The sequence below is a fragment of the Copadichromis virginalis genome, linkage group LG15, assembly GCF_057382275.1.
Source record: "Copadichromis virginalis isolate Kocher_CV1m ecotype Utaka linkage group LG15, C_Virginalis_male_GT1.1, whole genome shotgun sequence".
Classification (NCBI taxonomy): Eukaryota; Metazoa; Chordata; class Actinopteri; order Cichliformes; family Cichlidae; genus Copadichromis; species Copadichromis virginalis.
In genome coordinates, this window is record NC_140632.1 from 11,096,495 (window position 1) to 11,109,891 (window position 13,397).

The 13,397-nt window shown below is 40.3% G+C and overlaps 1 protein-coding gene across 2 annotated transcripts in view; it reads right to left on the reverse strand.

The window, feature by feature from the left end:
- The window catches only part of usta (uronyl 2-sulfotransferase a), a 57,498-nt gene that overhangs the window by 23,892 nt on the left and 20,209 nt on the right, over positions 1-13,397 (reverse strand). Inside the window, exons 2-3 of one of the 2 annotated variants that reach the window (XM_085431884.1) lie at positions 9,149-9,265; positions 3,268-3,311 (exon numbers count right to left, since the gene is read on the reverse strand). In XM_085431884.1, coding sequence (XP_085288010.1) covers positions 3,268-3,311; positions 9,149-9,265 — 161 coding nt within the window. The remainder of the gene's footprint in view (positions 1-3,267; positions 3,312-9,148; positions 9,266-13,397) is intronic. The other variant, XM_085431885.1, reaches the window with a different exon arrangement.

The window sequence follows — 13,397 nt, forward strand, 5'->3', positions numbered from 1 at the left end:
GGTTCAGTGCTCCTTAGTATCAACGGCTCATTTATCGCTAAGTGAGGGGTGGCAATTAGTGTTAGGGTGCAGTCGACATTCTCAGCAACTTCCTCTAAATACTGACCAATCCATTCTTCTTCACTCTCATCCAAAAGAGGAGAAAGGGAGTCTTACTGCACTCAGTAGCAGTAAAAGTGGAGTTTCAAAGTATCTAAATAAGCACCACTAATGCTTTACATTAGTTGAAATGAACAATGACTTGATTTGTGCCTTAACAAGTGAGACAAGAATAATTCAACTCAGTTTTAATCATATGATGCCGAATCACAACAACAGTTGCCTAAAGGCGTTTTATATCATAAGGTTATGACCCTACATTAATACAGAGAAGACCTTAACAATCAGATGACCGACTCTGAGCAAGCACATGGCAACAGTAGGGAGGAAAAGCTCCATTTTATAACATGAAGAAGCATCTGGCAGGACAAGGCTCAGGAAGGTGCAGCCATCTGCCTTTGGAGGAGGGAACCAGGACAAAAGAAAGCTGTGGAAGCCCGATAAATAATAACTTGGATAGTAAGAGAAATTAATATAAGATACTAGTGCTGAACGGCCCTTTAGGATTATGCTTTAAGTTTTCTAGTTTAATTAATATGCCTCTATAAGCAACAGGGTTCCATATGATGCTGGAGTTTAGCTTTGGTTATTGGTTCCTCTTATAAAGGGGGATGCTGCAGCAAGCTGCAGTAGAATTAGCCTAACACTGAAACGTTTGTCTTTATTGTCAATGTATGGGCATATATGATGTAATTAAGGTTGTTGCTTATGTGTTGTATTATGTGTTATTTGAGTAGATCATCATTTTGGGATTCTTCAGTCACGGGGTAAAGGTACTACACAGACTGCAGTACCTCTCAAGGCCTTGAGGGAACTATTGTTGCGACGCTATGTAAATAAAATTTAATTCAATTAAAATAGTGTCAACAAGAGATTATGCTTTTCAGTAAACATGCCATTTTTGCACTTCCACAGCAGAAGTTCATAAGCACCATGTTGTGTTTGATGGAGCATAATGAGGTCCCCCTCTAGCATACATCTGAGCCCCCCCCAAATCTATACAATAACAAATTCATCAAAGCTTAAGGGCAGATGGCTTCTCCTAACAATTCTAACAATTAAATAAACTATGTAATTATATTGAAAAGTGCTGCAAAGTGTGTTTCATAAAGTGACGGATATACATTTCACACATGTGCAAAAATTGTAGAGAGGACATTCTTGTAGTGCTTGCACACACAAAGGCTCATAACTCTATTCTGAGAGCTGCGTGGTTTTTCCATACACCCTCATTCATGCTGAGCTTTCAACTCGATTTCTAATCTTTCCCCACATTTACCCAAAGCTCGACCTTCTGCACACGCATGCTACGGAATGTCAGACCTCTGCTGAAGGTGCAGATCAACTGTAACTCTAGGGGGATGTTAAAACGATAATGAGAGATGAGGCTCATGTACTGCTTGCCACTGACATGGCAGTTGCATCATCTGTCTGGGAAGAGATGACAGAAGATATGGAATCAGTCAATGCAAGCAAATAACATATAATCACTAGTCTATGCCTCCAGATGCGCAGACTACTCAACCTAGTTTATATATTTGGAGGCTGTATTTAGTTATCAAAGCTGCTACAGTGGTTGCACATGGCAACTGTCATCTAATTTGAAGTCAGAGCCCGAGTGAAAAATCTAGGAACTTGGTGGGAACTTTAGAAATAAACCACCGCCAAATTAAGAAAATAATAGTAATGATAATGATAATGAAGCCTAAAAAAACAAGAAAGAAGTGTCCTATACTTATACTTCTGTTAAATCAATGTATGAACAGTCTACCGAGTGGGTGTCCGTGTCTATGATGCATCCACACGGTTTAAAGCTGCACCGTGATAACCAAGCTACCAAGAACACCATCATTGGCTCTAAAAGAAAAACAACATGAGATGTTAAACCAGAGATGTTCATCTTTTATGTACAGTCTATGCTTTAGATTTTATTGTTGTAAAACACCTACAACTAGAAAGTGAGCAAAATTGTGATATCAAGTTAGTTATAGACACAGTACACATCTTTAATGATATTTAATAATATCTGGTAATATATTTAGACATAAAGTAACAGATTCAATTCTTAAATGATCTCTTGTTGTTTTCAAAAGTTAAAAATATTCCCCCTTTTCACACTTTTCTATGTCAAATGAATTCCAGAGCTTCTGTGTTTGCATAATAAATATTATAATAAGATGCCTCGGGACATATTTAAGCTGTCCAACTCTATTCATTCTTCAGGAGAAACTTATGGAAACGATTTGTAATTTATTAGGCCTACTTGAAATTCATTTTCTGCAATATCCTATATGACATTGAAAGCTTGACATCAACCCTGCACTATGCAGTTTAGAGACTAAGAATACTTGTGGGGTCTTGCTCTAAGTAAAAAAAAAAAGTTTCTTTCAGATAACAGTACCGTGTTAAAAAATAAAACCGCATAAAGGAAATTACGACAATCTTTCCACTGTGTTCCAGTCAGCCACAGTTTGTTTCACTTACTGTAAATAAGACCCCACTGTTCTCTTTACGAAACAAACACAGCAGCTGCCAGGTTTGTCTGAGTGGCCAAAACGAGTTTGAAACACACAACTCACAAAGGCCAGATGTGATCTAACCAAATCCAAACAGCTGCTCACATCGGCCACAAGCAAACCTCGTAACCATACTTGATAAAGCCTCAAGTTAGCAATGCAATAAATCCTGTGCCCGGCAATATAAACACCAGTGACTCCTTTAACTAAAAAGTGAATAAAGCAATTAAGAAAGGGATTCAATGAGGTGAAAATGAGGTGATTGACTATAGAAGCAGATAATAAACAAGGGGCCGACGGAGACAGAAACAAGTTGGCAAGGAGAGAAAAAGGGAGCACAGAGGAGAGATAGTCCCGTAGACATGCAGCTGGATGAATACAAGGCCCCTGTGTCGGCACTCTGTGTACGAGAGAGACTGCGTTCAAAGCATTACTGTAGCACTGAAGCCAGGTCTAGCTGGTATTTCGAGTGCGTTTGCACGCAGCTCCCTTGCACAGACCAAACCATTATCCTAACTGCACTTAACTGCAACTGTGAGGAGATGGGGAGGTGAGAATGCAGGACAAAAAAAAAAAAGAAAAAAAAAAAGGAAAATTAGACAAAACAGGAGAAGAAGCACAGTGACACTGAGACATGATAACAGTGACTCACTCTTGGAGCAGGCTGTCCGTGATCATCCAGATACGTGGATCCACCTGCAAAAGCAAGTATCCAAGTTGAAATACTGAAAACATCATATTATATATATATATATATATATATATATATATACGGAGAGATTATATTTTATAACGAAATAAGAAGTAAACTAATCAATAAATAACATGAGGGTAAAAATGACTCATTTATATCAAAATAGAAAAACACCTGAGCTGTATTGTCTACACGAATGCTTTAGTTCAGCCACATTCTTAGATCTGATATCGGATGTTTCTTTTTTATTAAGGTCATTCCAGAGTATCTCTACATTTTTTGTTATCATCTATTCTCTTCCTAGGCTCGTGCATATACTGAAACTATTCTGGAGTTGAGTTGATCAAAGCGGTCCTATCGCACGCCTCGATTTTTGTCACTGACTGGTTTCCAGGTTTGCAAACTACTGGCTCTAATTAGTTTTTGCTGATGCCAGCAGACCCAAGGGTTCATGTTTCCCAGCTATGCTGTGAATGTTTGAACTTTCTCCCTTTTATGACTCTGTATGTTTATTTTTGGCCGTTTGGAGTTTTTCAGGCAGTGAAAGACTTCTCAGAAGTCATAGTTGTTGTGTAAAAATTGTAGAAAGGTAATAGTAACAAGGAGAAAAAATTACATGCAATGCCACTAACCCATTGCAGCAAATTTTGATCATCAACTTGTCAACACACTGAAATATCGCTATCATGAACATAAAAAGTACGAAATCAGTGACATCAATCATCACATTTTAGTTTCCACTGATATGTTTTACTGATGTGAACGCCTGTCTTTTAAACCCTTCTTCCTTTAACCACTTCCTCTACCGAAATGCTTCAAAACCCTGCCGCATCTAACCACGTGAAAGCCTGCATCACACGGCGCAGCTCGACCCAACTCTACATCATTCGTCGAAACCACACATGGCTCTTCAGTGTTAAAGGTGAAGATGTTGTGACGAGAGCTCTAGTCGAAGTAGCTCCATTCGTAGCTGTTTATGGAACAGAATAATGGTGTTCATTGAAGGCTGTTCCTACACTGAGGATCTGTGCCCGTCTTTCGGCCCACGCTCCAAATGCAAGCCCAAGCCTATGACAGCGACCTTTTCTTTCATCACCTGTTTAGACACAAAGGCTGCCCATCACATTTACAGCACTTAGACTGCAAGAAAGAAAGGGAAAAGACAAGCTGGCGAGCGTGCATGGGTGGAGTCTGAGTAAAGTAATAAACTGAGGAAATATTACATAACAGAACAATCTCTCCTTTTGTCTCTGAAATGTGATCCAGAAGAAGAAAGAAATGATGCGTGAACACACACGTTGTTTTATTTCAGGCCAAAGTTTCCCACTTGGCACATGCTTGTAGATGTTACTCTGCTGGAAGTTCATAGCTTTGTAAATACTGTTTACACTTTAGATAGTGGTGTGTAAGCTTTGGGTAATTAGTCTTACACTGACATAAAATCTGCCTGACTGTCTTGCTTTCCCACACACACACACAGTAGTTACTATATATAAGACTTGCTTGGATTCAGTTTGATGTCGCGGCTCATTAATTCATCGGGCACTGGATGTATAAATACAGCTGCACTCTGCTCACCCTCAGGTGTTTCTTAGTCTCGTTCTATCTTTTCATCCGTCTTTGTAGCGCTTTCGTGGCATTACACAGTTTTCCTGAGGAATGCAGCGGCAAGCGCACATTTGCACCTCTACTCCGAGGCATTTCAGGTCACGGCAGGGTGAGGATGCAGAGACGCAGACAGACTCTGTTCCTTCCTCTGTCATCCATCATAGACAACCACCCCCCCACCTGCCACCACCGCGACCTCCAACCCCTCACTGCCTCCTGTGTGTGCTTCTCATTAGCGTTTTGGATAGAGGATCGGAACTAATTTTTTCCAGGGTACGAGGCTCGCAAAAGCTGACAGCTGCCCTCCGCCCCCACCGCCCACAGAGAGAGGAAAATCAACTTAAAGAGCCACTGTACAAACTGTACTCATTGACCTGATTGTGCTGTGAGCCTATGCCAAATATCAGAGACGACAATGACAGTCTAATGGGACTTGAGTAATAAATATTTTAATTCCCAAACTGACTTTTTATGACTGCCCTGGACATAATTCTTTTCCACTAAATAATCTGATAAGAATGACTTAACACATGTAGCCCAAAACAGCCCATAAAGGAATGTCCTTTAAAAACTAGCGAAAGGAATGCAAGTTAATTGGAAACAATACACAGTGCTGCTGTTATGTCTCTTATGATTTCTCCCATGCTCACAAGGGAATTTGTGGATCAATAGGTTGATTTAAAATCAACAATCCCATCACTAACATGAGGAAAACTCCAGGGCCATAGATTTCAAAGATCAGTGAAGTTGCTCTGACAGCTTTTGTTAGGCTAAAGGCTGAATGTGGGTCCCAATGACACATGGGTCAAGAAAGGTCAAGTAGAGAAACTATTAGGTTACAGGAAGAGCAAATTTACAAATTTAATCTAAACTAATCTCACATTTGAGCATATCGTCAGGTTAATGGTTGTATTTTGTGAGTTCGTGTGTGTGTTTGTGTCAATGGCTGATTGACAAGGAAACTAATGGAGTGTGGGTTTGCATTGGTATGTAGCTAAATGGTTAATTGGATTACTGAGTCACAAGATCCATGGACTTGTTGTTAAGAACAGCTGCATTACTATTTCCAACTCCAATTAATCAATACCACATCATGGGCAGCATAAAGCAGCAGTGATTTTAAGTTTTAATCACCGAAAATATGAAACATATTATACTCACAAGTGCAAAGCTAATTTAAAAATGCACAAAACCAATAAAACAACAGAGCCTAAATGGCCTAGAGGGAACTGTGCCATGCGGGGATGCCAGCATTCTGTAAATTACTGTTACATCGTCTCCCAAAACAGATTTTCAAAAGATTTTGTCCCCAACAAATTAAAAAAAAGAAAAAAGTAAGTATCGTACAGCTTCAAGCTGAGATAGTACGCAACAGGATTGATGCAGCAAAGAAAATGTGAAATTCATTAATGCACAAGATGCTGTTTTCTGCACTGATTAAGAAGCCCACAAGAACTAATAAGAGTAATGGAAATGTGTTGAGGGGAATCACAGCCCAGCCTCACAATCTTCAAGAAGTTTAAGAATATTAATGTCTAAAACTCACACCAAAACCAACAACATTACATTTTAATACAAGCACACACACACACACCAGGCCAGCAGCTGCCCCTGTTCAGGAACTTCTTAAACCAAGTGACCATGCACATCAATTAATCACCTCATTAGCTGAACTGATTTGTTTTTCTTCAGTGGAAGAAAAAAGTCACTTGTTGTTAAATCAAAAAGTTCAGGTATAAAAAAAAGAAAAGAAGAAAGGTAAAATTGCATCCGTCTGATGTTTCTATCGTGATTACTTCAAACAACAAAGCTAAGACTGGCTTTATTGTCGCGCCCACAGCTAAAACAGGCACAAGTATAGACCTCCGTATTCAAATTCCTAAGCAAACAAAATAAAAATCTAAGATGTGGACAGACATTTGGAGGTTAGGTACTACAAAACACACAGGTGGAATGCCAACATAGCTGGAGGAAAAAAGCGTTTGAAGGAAATTTTGGTCTTTAGGATTGTATTCTGTCAACAAAGCCCAGAATCAGTCCTTCAGACTCTGGAATTTTCCGTTGTTGTTGGCCTACTCCAGGAATGCTACAGTAAGTTTGGGAATTTTATAAACATGTATTTAGAGCGTAGACCATTTCATTTGCTTTGCGAAGCTGGCAGCATGGCTAAGTAGAGCTTAGGAAAGAACACGTCCCAGAATAGGCAGAGGTGGGAGTGGGAAACCACACAGGAATGGCTGCTGAGAGCAAGGCCAAAAGGACAGGCACAGGGTTGGAGTTAAGAGTCCTCTAGCTTTGCTGTGGGACGCGACTGAAAGCGCTGATGGAAGGTTACAGAGCTGCTGCCATGGAATGTTCTACAAGTGTGTGAAACCAGATTACAGGTTCCCCATGTTGTGAAGACTAAGCTCTTTCATGTGTAACCACATCCTGCTGTAGTTTCTCTATACCAGACGGAAACGACTATTAAAGGTGTTGGCGTGCTGAAACTCAAGCAGAGAAAAGAAAACGCAGGACTGTTAGATACAGAGATCACGTGATGTTCCTCAGTCCAGTCAAAAGTGACATAACTCCAGCCTGACCAATCTGTGTAAAAACACACCCAGTTAGATTCTCCACACGTCTATTGTTACAGCCCTCACTAAACACTTGTGTCACTATTGTCTGCACAAGCAAACAAAGTGAGTGTGCAGGAGTTAGATACAGTACAGGCTTTTCTATGTGTGTTTGCTTGTGAAATGAGGGTGTGCGGTCACCCGACCCTTTGATCCGACATGTGGGAGTCGCTCTCCATTAAGACGAGAATCGCGACCCATGTCGCTAATTACAGGAGGAAGCTAAGCTGAGGGTCAGGGTCTCCACCCACTTCGCCCTGCTTCAGCTCAATCCCACAGTCACTTGAGAATCAACAATGATCAGACAAGTTTGTGATATAAATAGAAAGGCAGAGCCACTGCTCTGTTATTCCAGGTGCCCAAAGACCAAACCCTGGTCGGCAGCCTAATTTGTGGACTTGATGCTCCCTTAAAATTTTGGTTGCTGAAATATAGTAAGAACATAACATGCATACATGGGCATGCAGATGTGCAGGGGATGGGAGCGTTCAGCATGACTGTTGGTATATGATTTGCAGGCACCAGTGGTTGCCACCATGTATATTGTATGACAGGGAAGTACCAGTAAATTGGTGACCCAGCAAAGCAGTGTTGACTTTAGTGGCTGTGCAGCTGGGAATGCCAAGAAAGCCCAAAATAAAACAGATAATTTACAGAACAAGAAGAGGTAAAGCTGAAACATTTCCAGTGATTTATGTTAAACACAGAACAAAGACATCTGACTCAAGAATTAATAATAAAAAAAGAGGAGTATAACTGACAGAGATGATAACTGGTTTTTGAACTGAAGAACACAACTCTTACGGTCGCGCTTCTCTGATGTTTGGGTGGTTGATCAGCACATTAGTGCAGCTAAAATTGACGTTACAAATAATACACTTTGAGCTGTTTCTCCCAAACTATCATCAGTAGATTTTACAGTTGTCAAAATCAATTGATTTACGGGACCCCCAGCAGGCCATTTCATGTCTCCAAACTTGGAGAGGACTAGAAGCAGTCATCCAATCAAGTGAGGCAATTTAATCAAGCAAAGCGATGAGCAGATATGCATTCACTTCTTAGAGCCCCAAAGCCACGTTGCTGCTGCACTCTTGTATTTTAAATCTGTTTGGAGGTTTTTTGGACTGAGGGACTCGCTGCCCTTTCAGAACCAAATTTCACAGCCCACAGCAAAGACTACTCTCCATCTGCCTGTTATGAGTAAACGAATTGAAATATTTTTCTTAGGTATGCATCGTGACCGTGTGAGACCTTAGTCTATCCGGCAGGCTGTCACAGAGTTTACGAGCGCTGAACGCGCTTCGAAATGAGGTGGCTTTGAAATGAAGAAATGAAGCGTGAAGTAGAAAATTGGACAAGTCTGACGCCACACAGTCAAAGTCAGCAGCGTAATCATCCTCATCAGCTAGTGAAGAAGTGATGCGAGGAACAATGTTCTTCTTTCTCTGGGATTTTCTGTGGGTGATGTTAGTATTTGCGCAACGGCAAGAGACACAAAGTACTGGCGCGTCACAGATGTGATGCGCTCGAGGATTTCTCATAATCTGAATGCTTTGTCAGCCAATTTTGGATAATTCTTATTAAAGGGCACTCGTGCTTGTGCAGTTTGTACATACCTTTTCTCCTCTTGCAGTCATGTAGGCACGACACCAGATGTCTTGCTACCCTGTCCTTATGGATAAAGAGCCTGCTGGGGGCCACTTTGACTGACCAGTGATTTTTTCCACATAACCCTACAAAAGAAGTCAAATGGAGGGGACCTTTTAAGTCTGACTTCTAGATCGTTTAATTGAACAAAAATAGCCATTGGGGCCAAGGGGGGCATCATATAAAAACATAGTTGTTGGTGTAAGACTACAGATGTGAACAAAAGCTATATATAAATATATAGTGCATTTCTTTTATTTTAAATATTTTGCCAGGAAAATGGGAAAGAGTTGCAGAAATTTATTGAAATGTGCAAATATAAATGGAAATGCAGTATACAAGGCTGTAAAATTCTAGAGAGCTTGAAAGTCAATATTTGGAATGATCCACTTTGTGCTTCAATATAGCCTGAACTCTCTACGGCAGGGATCCCCAATCCCAGTCCACGAGAGCCGGTGTCCCTGCAGGTTTTAGATGAGTCCTTGATCCATCGCAGTGGATTTAAATTGATAAATTACCTTCTCAACATGTCTTGAAGTTCTCCAGAGGCCTGGTAATGAACTAATCATGTGATTCGGGTGTGTTGACCTAGGGTGAGATCTAAAACCTGCAGGGAAACCAGCCCTCGTGGACTGGGATTGGGGACCCCTCCTCTAGGGGAAGCTTTCTTGTCATCTTTTGAATACTCTCCAGGAATAGTTCCTCAGGCTTCTTGAAAAGCTCTTCTTTTTAGATTTTGACTGACTTTTGCTTCATTCCCTGTCAAGATGATCCCACACTGCTTCGATAATGTTGAGGTCTTGACCAGCGGTCCCCAACCCCCGGGCCATGGACCAGTCCGTGAGTCGTTTGGCACCGGCCCGCGAGAGTTGAGGCTCAGGTGTGAAAATCATAGTTTTCAGGGTTTTTATCATTTTTTAGCGTTATTTCTTTATCGTTAACTCAGTTTCCCTGGGTCTTTTCCCTTGTGTTTTTAATAAATCTTCTTTTTTTGGTATTGGTACTGGTTTTATTTTGTTGTATTTATCCACGACACCTTAAAGTCCGGCCCACAAACATAAACCTGTCCGTGGTGCAAAAAAGGTCTAGACTGTGGGGAGGCCAATCCATGACTGATACTCATCCATTCTGTGTTTTTTCTTTATTCAGCTTTGCTTTTACTGCATTGGCAGTGTGTTTTGGATCACTATCATGGTGAAAAGTGAAGATGTTCCTGTCTCCATAACTCAATCACTGTTTGAGTCATATATATATTATATATTGGACTGAACTGCATATTAGTTGGTAATGAAAATGTCTTAAAAGTCCTTCAAATTTCTTACGATTTTTAGATACAAATATTGGTACACCCATATGTACAACAGCAACAACACCAACTATCCTATTAAAAGCCAACCGCAAGCAGGGTAACTACTCACCCTTTGTTACTTTGCACCAGCTTAGACTCATAAACACACACCAGATGTGGAAATGCATCTTGCACAAAGGGCTGTTCCCCACTGCTACACCAACACAAAACTGGTGACAACTGAGCGATACACAGCTGGAAATGACTGAAAGATCATAGTTTCATTACTCAATTAAACAATTGCCTTGTTGTGAGCACTAAGATCCTATAAATACACATGGTTTTGTCTAGCATCTGGCTTCAAACTGGTCTTTTTATCGTTAAAAACAAAACTGTTACTAAGTGTTTTCACTGTAACTGTGAAATTAGGGCTTTGTTATTCAGGAAACAGAAGAAAAAAAAACAGTTGCTTTTTCTTGTACTATTCAAGCAAAAAATACCTTGTTTCGTTTGCTTTATTACAGTGTTTTTCGGCAAGATCACAATTATTACTCTTTAAATTTACCACAACATTTTCTCTGGGGACACAAGGTTCTGCTTGAAGCTACGAAAAGACACAAAAACACCCTGCTTTAATTGTTTGTTTACAATACAGCTCCCTTGGCCTTGAGCCTAGACCAAGCTAAAACAGTTTTTGAAAAAAAGAGCACATTTTTTTTCCCAACATGCAACTGCTTGTTTGTGGCTTGGTGGCCTGCTGCTGTGCTTATCTTGTATATCCCTGCGCCGATAATGGTTTTCCTGGTGATATGTGGGAAACATAAGCAAAAAACAAAACAGAAAAAGTGAATTTTTGTGAACAACCAGTTATGAGTCTTAAGCTCTTGTTCATTTTCTTACATGCACACTGCTGGAATGCTCATATTAAACATGGTCAAAGTTTCAGACCATCAGGCCTGCACATGACCAAGTTATTTCTGTGAGACAACAGCTCGGGCTTCAGACTGTCGTAATCATTCGGTTTCAGTAGCTTCACCCACCTGCGGTTCAAATCTTCTGTTTATAAGAAGGAACCAATCAAAATTAAGTTGGCTTAAAGGAAAAATTACCAGACAATAAAAGGTGCTAAGACAGCTTCTTTCAGATAGTACAAGCCTTCAGTTCATCCCCTAAGGAATAGAATAAGATGTAAAAGGAATATTTTGCACTATGAATCATGCATAACTGCTCTGAAAAAGAATAAAGGTAGAAGCTGGAATGAGGGGCATAATTGGTCCCCTTGAATATTTTTCATTAACACACTTTTTTTTAAAAATATACGCATACGTTATTGCAACCATGCAGCTGCTGAAGCTTTAAACATCCTACACACATCTTTTTGGGATCAGTGGTGATGCTTCTGAATCTTGTTTGAGGCATAGCATAGATAAACATGTCAAAAGACAAAGAGCTGGGTGCGTACTCATGCCTTCCTGTACATAATAAAAACATCTAGTGTTTTTTCTGTTTTTCTTGGCATGTCATGCTGTTAGTCATGAAGAGTTCTTTTCCCACATAGCCACTGATCAAACTAGAAAAGCAGCCTTAAGCCAGAGAAACAGCTGCTTATAAATGCCAAGGAACTTTGCTACATACATGTAAGTGTCGCACAGAATTTCAAAAATGGCTCATGAGTCTAAACCTGAAGAATTTTCTCCTACTGGGTGTGTTTTCACAGAGTGCCGGCTATCTGTTTGCTTTAGGTTTTATGCTCGGATGTGCGTGTAGCCACCAAGAAAGCCTTGAAGATTTATAGATGCACAGAACAGCTAGCTTGAAAGGATCTGAAAGAGAATCAGGAAAAGTGTCTGAACGCTCGAGAAGATTGACTCAAAAATGCAGGGAAAATTAAACACTGTCACACTCAACGATACGAAAACTATTACAAGTTCCCAGTCTGTAAGTTACGGGAAGTCTGAATTTGAGCCAGGAAACAGTTAGTTTAGATTAATGTATAGCGCGAAAGCAATGGGAAACAGAAGGCCTTGCTTTAATCAAGGGTGAAAAAAGCCCCAAACACTTTTAGTCCATCTGAATCTCACTTAGTAGATTTAGAGATGCACATCAACAGATTTTATTATCTTTTGACAGAGCCGGACTAGCTGTTTTCCTATTTCCTGTCACTGTTTCCTGTTTTATGATAAGCTAAGCAAGTCAGCCACTGGCTGAAGCTCACACATAAACACAACAGTGGTATCGATTTTCTTATCCAACTCTTGGCAAGAAAACAAATGTGCATTTTCCCAAATGTCAATGTACTCTCTTCAACCACATATCATATTATGGTCTCTTAAACCCTGAAAGGAGAAAAACAGAGCATGCAAGCTCTCAGACAAAAATCCATGAATGTCTGTGGTGTGCTATGTAAATCGCCTTCTGCCACGTGCCCTGTGGGGGTGTTTGGGGGGTTGGATAAAGTTCTGGATGGAAAAATAGGAAAATGCTAGAATGGGATGTAAGAGAAAGGGTAAGAAAAAAAGCTATATAAAGGAGGAATGAGAGGGAGTTTGTGATTTATTACATTTCGTTGTGTGGCACAAAACAGATTCAGGAAAAGCAGGTGTTATACTATACAGCACACAGGAAATGAAAAGAAAGTCAGGAGGAAGGATCAAGAGGGGTGGAGTGGGAGACAGTGAACAGGAAGAAATTATTACCCAATCAGTTTGTGAGCCCTTTCTGGAGGTCAGCAGAAGAAGATGAATTGCAATATTTGAAATCTAGGGGTTTTCCAATGACCTTTGCAAAGTGCCTTCAACAGAGAAAAGCATACAGATTCCACCAGGAAGTGCACTCATGCACGTACACACACACTGTTACAGCAGCCCCTAGATACGAGTACATATGTACTTATCTGAATGTTAATGAAAATTAGGAACTCATTCATGAGT